Below are 18,761 nucleotides of genomic sequence, written 5' to 3'. Positions count from 1 at the left end.
CGACACAAGTTTCAAAAAACGCAAAAAAACGCTAGTAAAATATGACCTCGAAGACATACTTCATGGAGGTAACCACAGTCGATGCACATTACCGAAGCTATGTATGCTTTGGCATGGACAAATTCGGCACAAGTTTCAGCATACACATAAAGAAAAACTCTAGTAAAAATATGACCTCGAAGACATACTTCATGGAGGTAACAGCGGTCAATGAACACGTAGGTCTGGGCACGTCTATGTAGTTGGGAGCACCATGGATCAATTATGTACATCATTGCCAATATGACCAGCTACAGCTGACCATATGCCACAACAGAGAAACTGATATCGGCACCAAACCACCATACATGTATATCATATTGCATGCGACCAGATTTGTGTATCAAGGCCGCTCGAACACCAGTTATTTTGTAACGGATCAATTTCCCTTCGTTACATGGCATTGCTGGTGTCTTCAAAGAGAACTGGTTTGTTGTTGTCACTAAGGAATCTAAATCAGCTAGATCCGGCAGTAACAGGCTAACCTGTTCTGCCCGTGACCGACGCCACTCACCGGTTTTTTCCCTTCCGATGCCAACCAAAACTAGCAGAATTTCCTGACTCAGCCTACACAATACAACACACCCGTTATAGAACGCACCCGTGGCAGACCAACTTTGTATACGGAACGGTCTGACATGATCTCGTATGGTTTGCAATCGTAGAATCACAGTCACGAAACGGCCATCGCCACAGGGACATTTCTGTCATGCGGCTGTCACCACCGAACAGCGGCAGGTATCCCCCCGCTAAAAAGGGAAACGTGAGATGGGCCTCAGGCAACGCAAAATGCATCACCAGAAAAATGGCCGCTTCCAGCTTAACGACGTCGTTTCCAACTATTATAATCTTACTTTTACTTTCCACGTGCCTAATAGGCAGGTGAGTGATTGAGACTGCTTAAGTTTAAACTGAGTTTGCAGTCATTATTCTTTGATTATGATTTTATTTTTCGTTCCAATGGCTGGTGTACGATGTCCGCCATGTTTGTTTTGTGATCTAGCTGCAGCGCTCAAAGCGGGGTAAGATCGGCCGGGGTGGAGCCGGCTTCTTCTCCCACCATTGCAGCAGCAGATTCCTCTCTGGCAGAGGTCCTGAAAAACTATGACAGAAACATACGTCCTAACTTCGGAGGTAATTACATGTTGTATTCTACGAAACTGTGTAGCTGCGGTGACTATCAAGTCAATGTTGGTTTCCCAATGATAAAAATCAGGTTGTTAAAAGCTGATGTACACACCGAGAAGGCAGGTAATTCAGTAACAATTAAATATACTTAACGGTAATATTACTCATATATTCTTGCTCAAAATCTTGGAAGGATCTGTGGAGGGCTATCAATACATGTGCACATTGATATTGATATCACTGTTTTCTTACAACATCTTCGTATGTTGCATGTGTTAACATACCTCTGTGCTACAAAAGAAGGACATAAACACTACGAGTCGCTAACATTTTGAACTACCAGACATTTCGAACGGCATTGTTGCATAGATGAATGTCTTGGCAGCACATTAGCTATCTAAATGCACACAGTGTGAGCGCAGAGTGACGACAACCCTGGAGAGATTTGTCCCGGCCTGACTGTGCGTGTGTTTGTTTGATGGACAGGTCCGCCTGTGCGGGTTGGTCTCACCATGAGCATAGCCAGCATTGACAGCATTTCCGAGGTCAACCTGGTAAGTGTCCTCCGGGGTTCAATACACCAACATCTAACGTAACCACGCCATTGCGATAATCGTTAGCCACTTTGTTGTTATCGCACTTTAACGTGGTGTCGAAATTGTCCTAATAGAGATGCGAATACAAGGCAATCGGTTGCAATGGCAGACCTGAACTACACGTATCGCCTTTCACAAGGACTTAACAAATGAAAACATCGGGTGCAACAATAATTTGTTGGGGAACAAGTTGATATTCAAATCGGCAGATAGTTCTAAGTTCTCTGCCTAAGGACGTCCTGACGCATTGCATGCATTGCTGTCCAGCTTAACAAGCCAGAACCAAAAACAAAGATGTGGCGGCTAATCGGAACAATGTTCAAACATCCCCACTCAGTTGGAACCGTCACTAGGCTGCATGCATCCGTAGGTCCATATTTTTCAGTCTCGCTTGGTGTAGTTCAATACCAAAAATCACTGAAACGTCATGGTTTCTATAATTGTGAAGTTTTGATGCAAAAAAAGTGACAACTCACGGCTAACATCTAAAGTCGCAACATGAACCTATTGCTCAATATTTCCAACTACGTCACGTGAAAGATACTTCAAAGGCATTGAAAGTAATATAGTTCCTATTGTTGTTCCAGAGCATGTCAATAGTCGTACAGTCACTATTGAATGTTCATCAAAATTGCCTTGACGTAACTGATAAAAGGCAGTGCAGGGACATAGGCAGAGCATTGGACGTTATATGATACAATCTACACTGACTAACGGAAAGTAGCACATTTCGCAAGAAAAAGATACATTCCTTAGTATATTGAAAAGATTAACAAACAAGACTGAAACTACCATTCCGGCTAAACTATGTTTTATTTCATACCTCCATTTCTCAACAAACAGCTTGTTCAGTACAAAATGAAAATTACTGATAATCCTTAGAAATGAGTACATTTGTAAAGTGTACAGAGAGGATACATAGACAGTAATAGTCTTCTGGAATTGATCTTCTTGTCTGTCGTTTCTCCTTTTTGTTTTTGCTGTATCTCTTTTGCTTTCTCTCTTTCTGTCTTCATACCTCAAACTATCCCACCCCGCCATTGTTCGTTTTGTCATTGAATCTTTGTGTCGCCTTTTTGTGCAACTACATGTTGCCCTGTCAATGTCTATATCATTGTAATTCCCTGTTGCGTTTCTACCCTCTGCATTTCCTCAAACCTTTCTCGTCGACTAACACTTCGCACACACCTGCCAACACTACTGATGAAAACGCTACCGATGAATATACCTCCGACGAAAACACTACCGACGAAACCACGCACGTACGGTCTCGCGGGGGTGTCCATTAGGACTACACCATCACCGTTCTCCTGAGACAGTTCTGGAAAGACCCGAGACTAGCTCAACCCTGGCTGGCAAACAAAACTCGGCCCATGAGCCTAGACGGGCGGCTGGCAGAGGACCTGTGGGTTCCCGACACGTTTCTGACCAATGCAAAGGAAGCCTTCATGCACACGGTCACAACAGACAACGTGCTAATCAGACTGTACCCTGACGGGTCCGTTATCTACGGAATGAGGTATCGTGTGTGCACACTGCTGACACGGCCGTATACGTCGATACAACAGGGGCTATCTGTCAAGATATGCGATAGAACAAATTATAGTAAATGTTTAAACTACAGACATCCGTGCTCTTGCCTTAAGTGTATTTAGGGTTACATAAATGTGAGAGAAAATCTTAGATAATCATAAAATCGCGCTACTTAGTTAACAAGCCAGCAAAATTTCATTTACATGTAAGATCTGTTATCTCCTATGATAAGTCAACTCCAAGTTCATGCTGACTTCTCAGATTCGATACACAATTGACGAAAGTTCTTCCATTCAGGATTCTGCAGTATTCCGCTGAACTTATCAAATATATTATACGTCTAGTGCACTGGGTACACACAAGGTGATGCTGACAAAATCAGGGCAAAAAGGACTTAGTTTGAACCTTGGCTGACTTTGAGGCAAGACTCACCTACCAGCAAACAATTATAGAAATAATCTTATACTAATATTAGTTTTTAATCAACATAACACGTTAATTCTGGATGGATGTCAGCATACATTAGGTAACCGGTACTGGTCACTACAACATCAAACAATAGTGACAATAACTTCAATTACGAGGTAAGTAATATACTAGATACAACTCTTTATGGTAGCATCAAATTGATATAAAGTCAACTTAAGAAGCAACGCGGGAACAATAGTCAGTCATGATAATTCTTAACCTGAAAGTAAAATGTTCTTTTTTCGCGCGAAAAGTCCTCAATTCTGTCATGGCAGGATTTCAAGCAAAACGCGCATTTTCGCGCCAAAAATGTTACGTTTCTAATTGGGCAACGCGCGGGAAATCGGCCCCCTCCCCCAGTCCAAAATTGACTCGGTAACAGGCGGCCATTTGGCCTGCTGGAAAACATGACGTGTTGCTCACAGCTTAAGTGAATGCCACAGACGCAAAAATGACAGTATTTACTGAAAAAAAAAACTCACCAGGCAACAAAGAAATCATCAAAACACTGGAAGACAGCAGACGTCTTGAGAGCAGTCAGAGTAAAGTTGAGTTCGGCGTCTCTGGACTGTACCAAGGTCGAGGGGTGCAACACGGGCCAAAGGGTTCATAGATAACATCAACATAGAGTCGTTGATTGTATAGATATCATTGGATGATGTAAAATCTACAGTAATTCATCATTATAAACTGCAAATCAAAGTCTAATATATGTCAAAGAACTCCAAAACAAGTTTGTTTGTACTTGGTTAATTCCGTAGGTCATGACCTGCATCCTTATTACCCAATTAATCAAGATATATCAGCCTGACGATCACGATGGCTTTTGTACTGGTTGGTTGATTAGTCAGCATCACCTTGTCTCATTCAAAAGTCTTCAATCATAAAGCCTATCATACAACATCTGGGAAGATACTTTTGCATGGAGATCACCTAAGTCGCAGTAACACGCGAGGATTATCTAAACATGGAACTCAATGGAAGTTTCAATGTAGGGAGCTACGAAATGTACCATATTGCACTACTAGAGAAAGACCATCTGAAGTACCAAATTATAATGAGCACTAACATAAGGAAAACGACTCCATATATCTACAACCTAATCACTTTTAGTCTTTGCAGCCTCCGGCTGTTATAATATCTGTTCTACGTATACGTATACGTCTACTATTGTGTGTGTACAACTAAATTTTAATTAACTTTACTCGTGACTCATTATGGTCTTATTGAGTTTAAGATACTGTCATTTAGAGCCAGTCATTGTTTTTGGTACAAATCAAGATCTCACGTTATGTTGTTTGCTTTTTCGTAGGATCACGGCTGTCGCGCATTGTTACATGAACCTGCGGAAATATCCGTTGGACGAACAGAACTGTACACTGGAGTTCGAGAGTTGTAAGTCTTTGTCTTTTACTGGAAGTCATTTCAAGGGACTGTTCGCCTACTTCTTTTGTATTGTTCAAATACCGCATCATTGCATTGCTTTAGAGTTTTTTTACCATAATCAGTGTTGACCGAAGGATGCAATAAAGATGAAATTCAGTACTGTGAATAGCATGATATAGCGGTGAACACTATTCCATGTATGGTCATTTTGCACCCAAAAATCTATTAGTGAAGACTTGAAGTAAGAGTTATATGTACAGAAATTACAGGCTTTAGGCATGTAAAGGCTTCCGCCCGCTATCGACCTTAGCTTTGCGCGGGTAGTCCAGTGGTTAGCGGCCCTGCATCTGCAGCTAACTAGAAGCCTTGAGTTCGATTCCGGTTTCGCACACCCGGCATGCACGCTACCGGAATGGGTCACAGTCCTTAGGCCATTGTTCATTGTCACGTGCTTCTCGAGCCGAGCTAAGGGAATTTCCCCATTTACAATGAACCTGTCACGACTAGTGGAAGAGTTGCTCTTCATCAGTGACATTACTGGATCGTAATCTGTTAATCACGATTACTACTTGTGAATGCTTATGCATATTATGTGATGATAACTGTTTGTGGGCAAGATTTCGAAATACGGTTTCTTTTTTAATTGCTATACTTAACTTTTAGCGTCATTCTCCTTGGAAAAAAAGTCCTGCAACATGGTATTATAAAATGAAATTGCTCTATCAAGATGACGGCTCTGTGGCGATAGGTCACTAGTACTGTGTCTGTACAGAATATACATGTAGTTACTTTTTGTCTTGTAAATTCTACGGACGTTATTGTTTGCTGACATAGTTATGCCCACTTGTCTCTCCGCCACTGCTATATATGTAAGCCAGTGTCTAGGTCTTTTTAACAAAATGTGATTATGTATGTTTGTGGATTGTAACAATAAGGATTTTATGGAATGTAATTCTTGGCGCATTTCATGTGGCATGTATAATGCCATTTGCCATGTCAAGGACCCATAAAGCTGAATCTGAATCTGTATTATTTATTCTGCAAGAGCTGCAACATGGTATTTTGATAAAGATTATCAGAGATGTCACATTCTCGTCCACAGACGGGTACACCACGGAGGACCTGCAGCTCTACTGGATGCGGGGAGACGAGTCCATCTCCGGGCTGCAGTCCGTGAACGAGGACATGCAGACCTTCCAGGTGGGGGCCTACCTCACGGCGGAGAGGGTCGCGCACTATGAGACAGGTAATTACAGACTACGTGAATCATATACTGTTTACAGACTATAAAAGACACGGGTGGTATGAGATTATATATTTGAGATACTTTCGTTTATTTTACTAAGACTGAGAGTAAAAAAAGTCACAAATATCCGGGTATTTTCGAAGTAAGGTTTTCTAAAGATGCTAAGCAAATTTATTACTTTATATTAGAGATAAAAAATACAAATTTATTGTGATATGCGCTCTGGTTGAGTTAAAGCTGATGAGCAACATCATATATGTGACAAAAACTTCAGGAATATGATACATCCTGTAACATGTAAGTTTCATCACATGTCGCTACCCACAGGAGAATACGGAGTAGCCGTCTTCAAGTTCCACCTGTCGCGAAGGATTCTGTATTTCCTGATGCAGACCTACATCCCGGCCGCCCTCATCGTCATGATCTCCTGGGTCGGCTTCTGGGTCAACCCTTACTCCGAGCCGGCCCGAGTGGGACTCGGTAAGCCTACAGCAGCCCCCGTCAGTCTCACTAACATCACGCCGCGCTTGCTTTTTTTTCCGCAGGTGACTACCCTCGCCTAATCTTCAGCTTCAATCTGATTCGCCTGATCCCTTTCTTTTTGCTGCAAACCTACTTCCCCGCCGCTCTGATCGTCATGATGTCGTGGGTCGGGTTCTGGATCAGTCCCTACTCTGAGCCGGCTAGGGTGTCGCTTGGTAAGGACCCCCTTTTACTAGATGGTGATCGTGCTGTGCTCTCTCTGCGACCTACACATACGGAAGATCTAGATGTGTATAACTGTAGATTTCGTACTGAGTGTACATGAAAGATGTGTCACTGAAGAGAAAACAAAAACACAACTAGTAAAATAATTTGGGGGGGGGGGGGTACAGCTCATTTAGCGATCTGTGAAATTAATTGTAGGTGTAACTGGTAGAGCGTCGGGTTTGGAATCTAGAAGATCAGAGTTTGATATTCACGATCGCCGATCCCCCAACGCTGTTCCCTTGTGAAATGTACTTTACACGATCACCCTCACTTCACCCAGGTGTAAAAATGAACAATGAGAACCTGACTTCAGTCGAGGAGGTAAAACATATACCTTCTGTCTGTACTAAACATGTGGCACTGTAACAAGTTATTAACCTAAGTGCAGTGCCATATAATTATCTTCGTCTGTCGAAAAGCAAATAGAAAAAAATGTAGGTCGCAGAGAGAGAAAGCCTGACGATGGCGCCGTCCTAGTGGAAGGGGATATTAGGACGATTATGGAACTGCTAAACTTTCTTTCCAACACGAATTAATATAGGGACTTCCCCTAAATTTTCGGTCAAATCCGTCGACCTTGTTCACAGAACAAAGTGGCGTGTTCCTGACGTCACAGCTGGAGAAAGGGTCATTCTGTGAACAAGGTCGACGGAGTTGACGTGAAAATTTAGTGTAAGTCCCTATATTAATTCGTGTGGAAAGAAAGCTTAGCAGTTCCCATAATGTATTCTACCAACACAGATGAACTTTCATGCTAAGATATTAGGACGACATGCTGTGACGGTCGTCTGTGGCTTGTGTTTGGTCGCATCTCATTCGTCACATGTATGGATCTAATACTGCGCATGGCTAAACTGTAGTCATTTGATACAGCTTGCAAAGGTAGATGCACTGTTCCTCACTCATTTTTTGTATCTCTTGTGTACGTTGCAACTTTGAAATGCACACTAATACATCCATTATGCATTTATTGAATTTTTTTATCAAAGCTTAAATCAATAGCTTCCATTGTTACAGATAATAATGATGGACGTTAGCATAAGGGCGTGGCAATCTCCCCGCTTACATTGATTGCAAACAGTGTTGATACTAAGAAAATGTTTTGATGACAAGAGCGAATTACAGGATATCCATCAAATAGCTTTCTTGGTAAACAAGGAAGGTCCCGAAGGTGTATCCTTATTCAATGAATATGGATAAATGCATTACGATCGACACCAAAAGGTGGTATCTCGCCGCACTTGGAGCACTGGTGCGGCACTGCGGGATTGGTTCACTGCGGCACTGTTGTGTTCGCCGATTTTTTTTTTTTTTATAATTTTGATATTGCGTTATACGTAGAAGTATGACTTAGAAGACGACAAAATATAAAAAGAAATTCGCTCGCTATTTCTAAAATTTGTTGAATAATCTTTCGAACCCCGCAGTGCCGCACCAGTGCCCCAAGTGCAGTGAGATACCACCTAAAGGTATGGTTGAATGGGATGACCTCATCGAACTTCAGCACTCGTCTGCGAAACTTTATCACTGAACCAGCTTTTCTCTTCAATCCTTAAGGTATCACTACGGTGTTGACCATGACGACCTTCATCACCAGCGCGCGAGCCTCCGTGCCCAGGATCTCCTACGTCAAGGCCATCGACGTCTACCTCATCATCTGCTTCCTCTTCTCCTTCGGCGCGCTGATCGAGTACGCTATCGTCAACTACACCACGCTCGTCAGGCAGAAGAAGGAGACCAAGAGGATCCCGTTAACACCGTTGGTTGTTACAGACATCCAACCATCGGTGAGTTGTTGTGAACATGTTTGGTGTTTATGTTGTCCCATATACATCGGCTACATATAGCGGCGGGAAGCAGAACTCCAGTCACAAGCTCCGAGGAAGGTGTTGTGTAGGTTGGGCCGAGTTTGCAGCTCTGTTCATAACTGATGATAAAACATTTATGCTGATGATACATGCCATGGATTGCCTGCTATGTTTCTTGTTCGAAGATCTCAAATCAATTAGAAGCAAAAATATCAGATTCGGAGTATACACTTCATGCTTTAATTTCGGAACAAAGAAATACTAAAAATGTACACACTGAAAACGACATAACCATAACCGCAAAAAAATAATCAGGTACGTTTATGAAGGTTTAACAATATTCTAATACAATTGAATCTCTACAACTGAATAAAAAAGGAGAGTTACTTTAGGGCGTTTCGAGTGACGTCCGTCATTCTTCTTCGGCGTCACAGGAATGAACTGTTCAGTCTAGTGACGTTTTTTTAATCCAGTTGTAGAGATTAAATTGCATTTGAATTATCCTGTACATTGTTTCTGACACTACAAAACGCTTCTACTTCTACTTTTTCTACTTTTACATGGTACTGTGCAAGACCCCTCAAGGGACATTGTGCCCAGGGGAGTGAAGTTGCCCTAGCGTTACCGTCGTTGGAAGAACAAATGGTGCAGTGGAAAAATAAAATATTTCCAACAAACAAAATACATGCTATACATGATGTCTTGCTAAGGCTTGTCTAGGTCTTTGTGCTTATTGTACTTTCGGTATCTATCCAGCCGGTGACACCGACAGGAAACGACATGCAGATGGTAGAAGTGGGCAATGACGTGAGAGACGCGCCTTTGGCGACCGTGTCGGAGGCAGATATGGACTATGAGAACCCGTCTGACGCCGCCAGCACACCATCAGACGACAGCGGCATGGGCAGACAACCGTTTGGAAACATCCGGTACAGAGTAAGAGACAGAGTGAGAGACACTGTCAAGGCGAGGACCACCCAGGCAGGACACAGAGTCAGGCAGACAACCAGCCGGGTCAGACGGAGAGTTGGCAAAATTTTAGATGATGAATGCATAATAGACAGGAGGTCGAGATATCTGTTCCCGATAGCGTTCACATTGGTCAACCTTGTGTATTGGTTCACGTACATATATGTAGACATGAAAGATGACAAGATAGAACGTGACTTTTAGCAGCTGAGCGTGAATCTTAAGGTTTGTCAACAGACCTGGGGAGAAGAATCCGCCATTATTTCAAATATCATTGTGAGCTACGTTTGTAGTGGTATTTAGTCTTGATCAGTTGGTTTGGCACTTGTATTTGAAAGCTAATTGACCACTTATTCCAAAGAGTGACTTTTAGCAGATTGAAATCTTGCATTGGATAATTTTGATTTACAATGAAAACATTACGTAATACGTTCAATTGCAGTGAAATTATATCATTTTATCGCTTGCTGCGTAACTCTATTGTACTACTCTAATGCTGATGATTACGATAAACACTGGCATTTGATGAAAAGTGTCGTTGTTAAGTACAATCAATGTTTGCAAATTACATAAGAGTTTGACAACAAGAGCCATAAACACTAGTTATGGGTGGCGGAGATGCAAATTAAAAAAATTAAGCTGGTAAAACAAGGAATGTAATTTTTTGCAAGTTGTCCTTACTGGTGATATCTTAAAATAGATATGTGTGTGCCAACATATATAAAGACATTGTATAAATTATTGCGTCCTATTTTCAAATAAAATCTGAACATGAAATTATGCTTGCATCTTTATAATTGACAACACTTCTATGGACTGAGATGGGTTGGGATGGGCCTCGGCGATATTTGTTCCCAAAAATGATTTAAACCACTAAACCACTACTTGAACAATACCAGACGTCTGCGCATTCTGGAAGCTGTCTCAACTATCGCCATTATCACTTATACCTAGTGGTGCGTACCTAAACTCATATTCAGGTTCAGGTCCGGAATCAGGTCCAGCAGTTCAGGTTCAGGTCCGGACTTAAAGTCCGGAGCTGAACCCATCCGATTGCGTATTATGTGCACTAGAAATTTTTTTAGGGGGATGGTGAATATGAAATTGCATGTTAGCATGAATTGAAATGCTATGTGAAAAATACATGCAAATTTTATACAGCCAGTGTAAACACGAAATGTTTTTTGTCTTTTTCCAGTGCAAATTTCACTGTCTATGGAAGGTTTTAAAGGGTTTATTTAGAACAAAGAAAGGGCATATAAGTGACAGTTTGCTTTTTGCAAGTCCGGACTTGGCTCCGGACATTTAGGCTTTTTTTGGACTTGGACCTAAGCATTTTTAGGTCAAATTCAGTCCGAGCTTTAGGTACGCACCACTACTTATACCATTATCACGCCGTTATCCTACTTACTGAATTGATATAGTGTCCCAATGTAAGCACCATCGGTCACAGCTCAAGTAACGTAATAGAAATAACAACAAATATTTGGCAAAGTATTGGGTCACGCTGGTTGTGTCAGAAATCCTATACCGACCAGCGAAGGAGCTTGCTGACACGTCGGTCTGACATCTTTATATCCCCTCCGAATCCAAAACTACGGTAATCGTTTAGATAAACAAAACAAAACACAACAGACATGGATAGTTATCGCTGGGTTAGAAGGTCACCAAGCATGTGGCCATGATGAATTTTTGCAGGACGGTCCCGCATAGCTTAGTGACTATTTGACCTTTCAACTGTGTGTGAAAACAGTAACATGTAACCCTACCCAATCGGTATAGCACTTGATGGATGGAGTAACAAGACAAACCATTTGGAGAGGTGTCGAATATGTAGTAATCATCTGGTAATCTTGTGTTGAGAATAATTTCTCCAAAGAAAATCGAATTTAGAAAAGTTGTTAACTTTGTGAGTAAATATTGAACTCAAAGAATTAGATAAAACGGAGATCAAGAAATCGATATTCATAATCAAACCTTCCTTTGCATCAAAATGAAAGTTTCGACTCTGGATATACAAAATGACGTGGCCTGTTGAATATGTCAGCGGAAGGACATTAATTTTTAACGGCAGTTAGTTTTGACATGGTTTAAGTAAGGCAATTTGGTCAGTGTGATATAAGCAAGTGGCATAGTGTGAATGTGAAACTATACTGGTTGACCACTCGAGATATAACCAGAATCGGACAATGCTTAGATGCCCCCCTTTAATATACATAGGTCATGACCATAAAAATCAGGGCCTAACTTGCATGATTCATAAATAAATGCTAAAATATCTGTCTTAACCTATCATTTTAATATAGCATCAGGCAAACTTATACTCAAAGCAAGACGTGTCAGCTAGATGACAAAAGAGAAGAATGGCCAAATAGGGACAAATAAGTTGCTGCCATGGGATCTCAGTCATCGTCAGTCTTTTGTCTATCTGACCAGTAAATTTACTAGGCCAATTCCCTCCTACGAGACTATTGTCTATTCCTAAATTTTACCATTGTCATAGTCCCCTATTTCTACTCGGCCAGGCCGGACCTGAGTCTGGTAGAGACTAAGCCGAACTCTAGGCATACATGTAGTACCGACATGACCTAGCCAGACAGCACCACCGCACATCTCCATACGTCATACGTGACACGGCTGACACCTGATCCTCCGTCTGTCCTGTTTATCCGTGGTTACATTACCCGGGCACATCATGGCGCCTACTGACACGTCCCTCCTCTTTCTCCTGTCGTGCTTTCTAAACCCTTCTGGAAGGTAAGACAAGTTATCTTACAACATCACAGCACTACAAACTCTCCCAATCCATGCTTTTAAGTCGCCTCTACCAGGCTTCGCGGATCGCTGGTCAAATAGTAGAAATTGGACAAATGATAGAGTCAATAGTACGATAGGAGAGTCGGTCGGTCATAGGAGTCAGTATGTGACCCACCTAGCGTACTATTGACACTATTATTTGTTCCAAAGTTCTACTATTTGACGAACAATCCGCGGAGTCTGATAGATGCTAGCGATTAAGAGCTGTAGCATCTGATGGTTTTTTAACTGCAGTTTTCAGGTTACGCCAGTGACAAACTACACGACCGCGGAATGGAACCCCCAGCCGCTCCCAGTCGACTACCTCGCGACGAGCTACACTCCTTCCTGGGTTCCGAACATGAAGAAGAAGCTCGTCAACTACAACCGAAACCTTCGACCCGGATTTGGAGGTTTTTGACAGCTCTCTGACCTTACTTAGACTTAGATTTAAATCCTCTCATATCTAGTGGCACATTAGGTAGCAAGCAGTTTGGCCTACTGCTACTGCAAATGGACATGACACAGTATTATACATGGAGGGGTGTTGTCAAGAATCACCATATATGTGATATGACATGACCACGTATTCAACATGGATTGAATATGAAGAAGACGGAAAAATCAGTTTACCTTAATGTCAAAAGTTTCTATCATTTTATGTTATTCATTTTCAGGGCCCCCACTTTTGAATTGAATTTGAAGATGACGAAAAATATCAGTTTTTCATTGGTGCCTGTTAAAGGTTTCTATTAATTTGTGCTATTCCTTTTCAGGACCACCACTCTTGGTACGGATGAGTCTAGACGTGGTTAGCATTGATCACATCTCAGCTGTCGACCTCGTGAGTTTTCGACATTTTGTTTTCAAAATCATACCCGATATGTGTAGCCTTTCGTATTCTATAGAGATGGAACCTCGAGTTATTATGGTTCAGCAAGTATAAATATATTCTAGTTTGCCCGCTTTGTTTACAAACAGCTGTACATTTATCTAGCATTTTTTTCTTGTGTAGTTTTGTTAAAACAGTCAAATGATAGGTAGTTTTTTTGGGTTTTTTTCATATTTCAAGATATATATCTATAAATCTTTATGGCAACGTATACGTATTTGATACGTCTTCGGCCAACAATTGTTGTGGAATTCTCCTCTATATTTGACAATAGCTCTTGATGTTCCCGTTACCACCACAGAACAATCTAGCTCAATGACAAATCCATTATCGTACCATCATGTTGGCTGAATTTCTCGTTAGTTCTCTAATGGGTTTGATCTTACAGTTAGGACCTCTACAGTGTCCTGTTGCAGTATAATTATATAGAAATAACGATACTCTTAAGGTCAAAACACATCCCTTAATGTGTTTTCATTCGTGTTTTTAAGTTCATTTATTATGAAATTGCTCTAGTTGTCTTTCAGCTATCTAATGGTGCTTTTAGCTAATTAACAGTAATTTTGTGCCGGGTTTCCTAACAAGAAATTGGTTCTATTATTTCATGCCTTCCCACTCGGCTATAATTGAAATCTTTTATTGCAAATTTATGTCCATGGGGCTAATTGCAAGTGAAGAAAAGCTAGATACATGAAATGGATGAATGTGGCCTAAGTAGCTAGATAAACTGAAATCTATCATACAAAATTTGTATGTATTTCAGTGAAATATTAAGTGGATGAATGTACATACGGTACAGAAAAGGGTACCAAATCTACGTAATGAAAGACATTTATCTGTTGATGTAATTGTCACTTTGCATGTTCTGTTTCTCTCACCACAGGATTTCACCATCTGCATCCTGCTGAGACAATACTGGAAGGACGAGCGGCTGGCCTTCACGGGGACCAACGAGAGCATCAGTCTGGACGGGCGGCTGGTGGAGTACCTCTGGGTACCGGATACGTTCTTCCCCAACTCCAAGTTCTCGTTCCTCCATAACGTCACCATGGCGAACAGGCTACTCCGGCTGTGGCCGGACGGGTCCATCGTGTATGGACAAAGGTTTGTCATCATAGCCCATGGCTACTCCCCCTCAGCCAATGAGAAGCTCCCGTTTTCTTTGGATATATCCACATAGTAGGGAACTATGAAAAAAAAACATGGAACTATATTCATGCAAATGAGAAAAAAACTGTGGTGATATCAGGAGGAAAGTTGAATGCTATAAACGTGACGTTTGGCCAATATTTACCTATCTCTATGCGGAATAGAATTATGGCATGCGATAACTGACCACTCCCACTCTTGACTTCTTATTACCCAGAGGAATATAGCCAGACGCCCAGGTTTTGGAATGGCAGTTGCTGATATTTAATGATGCTTGCTATCCTTGTGTCCAGATTGCACTGCATCTGTTGCAATTCAAATAAAGTCATTGTAAAGGGTGTTGCTATTACATACTGACCAACATTTCTTCTTTGATGAATAGAAAGTTCTGTTTTTGCTTTTATGATGGCATAAGAATATGGTTTACCATCGTATCTCACATTCCAGGGTAACAGTTATTGCTGAATGTAACATGGACTTGAGGAAATACCCTTTGGACAAACAGAACTGTAGCCTACACCTTGAGAGCTGTAAGTGCTGTGCTATTTCACATGATACAGTCACGATCAGAATTACACAATTTATATCTGTTACAATTATGTATAATTGGATTTGAGTACCTTTATTTCATTTGAATACGAGTGTTCTGCTGTTCGACATCATTTATGCATTATGCCAACGGTAAATGCCCATCTGTTACTGAATCTAAGAACCATTACCACGTTTCTTCTATATTGTATTGAAATTGTTATTAGTAAACATATTTATTACACATACCCCAGATGGCTACACTACTTCATTTCAGTTGAATACGAGTGTTCTGCTATTCGACATCATTTATTCATGATGCCAATGGTAATTGTCCATCTGTTACTGAATCTAAGAACTTTTATCTCATTTCTTCTAAATTATATTGAATTTGCTCTTCGTAAACATATTTATTGCACAAATCTCAGATGGCTACACTACTGAAGACATGATTTACAAGTGGCTGAAGGGAGACGAGTCTGTGCGAGGATTGCAGAACCTCCAGGTGGCACAGTTCACCGTGAAGAATCACCAAACAAAAGAAATGATAGCAACCTACGAGACAGGTACAATGCCAATGGCAGCAGGCAGTGAAGATATCATAGAATGCACAGTACTTCAAAAGACACATTTGATAACTTCTGAGATGAGTAACAGTAAATCAACTGTCGACATGTCATCAAGAAATTTATGTAGGGAATGTTTTGGGCAATAATTGTCACTTTTACTATGTCCTTCAGCCTCCAAGCATTTCCATAAAAAGAACTTTATTATATGAATTTTCATAAAAGCACGTTCAGCTTTACATTTACACAGCTTGGGACACAAAATGGGACTATAAAATTGTGCAAACTACATGTTTCCCTTCAACATAGGAATGCTGGCTTGCACATCACGACCACATTTCCAAGTAGAATAAGGTTAGAAGATTTGAAATCAGATATTCTTTTTGTGTTTCCTACCGCTTTCACTGGTATGAATCCTAATCGCACGTGTGAATCTGTGTGTCCGTCCAGGAGCGTACCCACACGTGGCCTTCAGTTTCCGCCTGACGAGGGAAGTAGCTTACATCTTCCTGCAGATGTACGTCCCCTCCACTCTGCTGGTCATGATCTCATGGGTCAGCTTCTGGATCAACAAAGACTCTCCGCCAGCCCGGGTCTCACTGGGTCAGTGTGTTAGTTTGTTAGTTCGTCTGAACTTTCGTTGGATCCCTATAAGTGTCCTTAGTCAATGGGCATTGTAAAAATAATGCTTTCTCATTCCAAAGTAATCTTTGTGTATTTGAGACTTTGAGACCTTAATTGCCTCCTTTGGCTCAGATAATTTTTGTAGGCTTTTCTACAAAGGTTCAAGATTCTTAATGAGTTTGTGCCCAAAAGTTTGATTAGACAATTTGCAACTATATATTCTATCTTCATTTTTCAATTCCCTTTGCCAACTCTTTACAATACCTTAAACTCTATATGGCCCAAAATATGAATCCCGTATAATAATAGGCAATGGGTTTTTGTAAATTGTAGCCATAAACTTTATTTGTTGCATCTGCTACAGTTTCATATTTCCTGTTGCTGTTACAGGTATCACCACGGTTCTTGCTCAGACCACCTTTGTGACGTCAGCACGCGCCTCCCTGCCGAAGATCTCGTACATCAAGGCCGTGGACGTCTATCTCCTGATGTGCTTCTTCTTCGTCTTCGCCGCGCTGGGAGAGTACGCCGTCGTCAGCTTCGAGTCCACGCGAAGGAAACGCAAAGCAGCGAAACGAGAGAAGGAAATTCAGGTATCATCTAATTTGTGTTCTGTCTATGATAATACATATTAGTTTCGTTGGTGCAATTACTCTTTTGCCCGATCAAGTTCCTGATGGCTTTCTGGGCATCATTTTGGGCAATTAATCAGGACACACCTATCATGCCAGGTATTGAATGTTCTATAAATTCCCACGCTTCTTCATGTTTTATGACTGTAGTCTGCATGTCAATTCAAGCCATTGTATGTTTGCTTTTACATATTGTCTATTATAGCTTTATAAGACTATAAACTGGAACTGTGTCTGGCATGGGCTACACTGTCTTGTGGTGTCTTAGTTTGTGACTCTACACTCAGTTGTCCTGACTAGTTTGTGCTGCTTCTGGCAATTTTCTTCACAACTCTATACAGGCTGTACTAACAAGTGATGTTCTTCGTCAATGGTGTTTGGTGTCACCGGGTCAGCTGGATATGCTCGCTCCTGGGCACCACTCCATATTTGGAACGTAATGTGATGTCAAGTTCAACTTTCCTCTCCACAGAATCAGCGGGAAAGGGAGATAGCTCAACGAGCCGCGTTCGTTGATCAAATTTTCCAAGTTCATCCCGACGGAAAGTTGCCTGTCAGTGTTGAACTTCTGGCAAGATCCACCTGGCTTACCAAACAGGCTTCCGCTTACGCAAATCAAGTTCGCTTCTTTTGTGTTTTTACACCTGATTTGCCGGCATTAACTAACCGTGTGGTACTAACGGGTATAACTGCTCTAAATGCGCTTGCAATTGCAATCGTCGTCTCTTGTTGATTGTCTTTGCGCTCAAAATGCATGTGTTTGAATTGGACAATCGGTATAGCACATAGTACTCCACTTCATGTAGCATGATGGCATGATGGCATGCCATATTCATATGTTTATATACTGTTCAATTGAACACTCGACGATCACATGTGGTTTGGTGATCACATTACCAAATGCACATGAGATACGTTATTATGTGTTATAGTAATGAAAATGAAATGAAATAAAATGAAAATGCACAATCGTGAATAAGCATACAGCCTTCGGCTAACATAATTCATATTGCATTTAAGTATTATATATTCACATAACTGTGCTGTTTAACACACTAACGGATCTCTTCCTGTAGTAAACCGTTGTTATAAAAGTATTGTTTTTTCCTTGCCGATGTTCAACATATATCTGTCGTGGCTGACACCCATCTATTTTTCATTCTGTGTCCATATCTTTCTTTATATTTTACCGGGCACAGTTTGTACATTTGGTATACTCGTCCATATAGCACGCGATGCCCCCGCTACAACGCAAACCTGCATGCCAGTTTTACCACGTGCTAGCTTTTCTGCCTTCTCCAGGAGCTGCAGATGCCCAGCCCCGAGCCAGAGCGGCAGTCCTGGAGCACGAAGGAGGAAGGAAGCTCCAGCGGGATATCGGAGGAGACCAAGGCTCGTAGGATGGCGAAGATCAGAGAAAAGGTGGCCAGAATCCAGAGAGTTTCCTTACATGACATACAGGACGTAGATAACATAGACAGATACTCGAGGCTTATTTTTCCAAGCACCTTTATGTTTTGTGTTGTCCTGTACTGGACCATCTATTTGCTGAAAATGTAAGTTGTAAGTTCAAAATTGGAAATTGAACATTTGATCAAGATTCCTGCAAGCGATTTTAGGAATTACTTACGAAAGGGCTATTTCCTACTCT

At 41.3% G+C, this 18,761-nt stretch overlaps 2 protein-coding genes across 5 annotated transcripts; both read left to right on the top strand.

The window, feature by feature from the left end:
- Positions 1–695: 695 nt before the first annotated feature.
- LOC118416518 (gamma-aminobutyric acid receptor subunit beta-2-like) lies at positions 696–10,703 on the top strand. Of its 2 annotated transcripts, none has more exons than XM_035821641.1 (9): positions 696–921; positions 1,043–1,173; positions 1,654–1,721; positions 3,053–3,282; positions 5,077–5,159; positions 6,253–6,396; positions 6,942–7,094; positions 8,704–8,933; positions 9,711–10,703. In XM_035821641.1, the coding sequence occupies exons 1-9, from the start codon at positions 749–751 to the stop codon at positions 10,125–10,127; spliced, it is 1,629 nt and encodes a 542-aa protein (XP_035677534.1). In that variant the 5' UTR covers positions 696–748; the 3' UTR covers positions 10,128–10,703. The 2 variants fall into 2 exon arrangements, with proteins under 2 accessions (XP_035677534.1, XP_035677533.1); XM_035821640.1 differs by lacking the exon at positions 6,942–7,094 and adding an exon at positions 6,724–6,876.
- Positions 10,704–12,524: 1,821 nt separating this feature from the next.
- Positions 12,525–18,735, top strand: LOC118416915 (gamma-aminobutyric acid receptor subunit pi-like). 3 transcript variants are annotated; one of them, XM_035822202.1, is made up of 10 exons: positions 12,525–12,680; positions 12,975–13,132; positions 13,496–13,563; positions 14,495–14,715; positions 15,208–15,290; positions 15,717–15,854; positions 16,305–16,457; positions 16,869–17,071; positions 17,583–17,729; positions 18,413–18,735. In XM_035822202.1, the coding sequence occupies exons 1-10, from the start codon at positions 12,619–12,621 to the stop codon at positions 18,668–18,670; spliced, it is 1,491 nt and encodes a 496-aa protein (XP_035678095.1). In that variant the 5' UTR covers positions 12,525–12,618; the 3' UTR covers positions 18,671–18,735. The 3 variants fall into 3 exon arrangements, with proteins under 3 accessions (XP_035678095.1, XP_035678096.1, XP_035678097.1); XM_035822203.1 differs by having other exon boundaries at positions 17,583–17,663; positions 18,413–18,734; XM_035822204.1 differs by lacking the exon at positions 17,583–17,729 and having other exon boundaries at positions 18,413–18,733.
- The last annotated feature ends 26 nt before the right edge of the window (positions 18,736–18,761 follow it).

Source organism: Branchiostoma floridae, chromosome 5 (assembly GCF_000003815.2).
Source record: "Branchiostoma floridae strain S238N-H82 chromosome 5, Bfl_VNyyK, whole genome shotgun sequence".
Classification (NCBI taxonomy): Eukaryota; Metazoa; Chordata; class Leptocardii; order Amphioxiformes; family Branchiostomatidae; genus Branchiostoma; species Branchiostoma floridae.
Note: the sequence above shows the minus strand (reverse complement) of the source record. Positions and strands in the feature narration are given on the sequence as shown.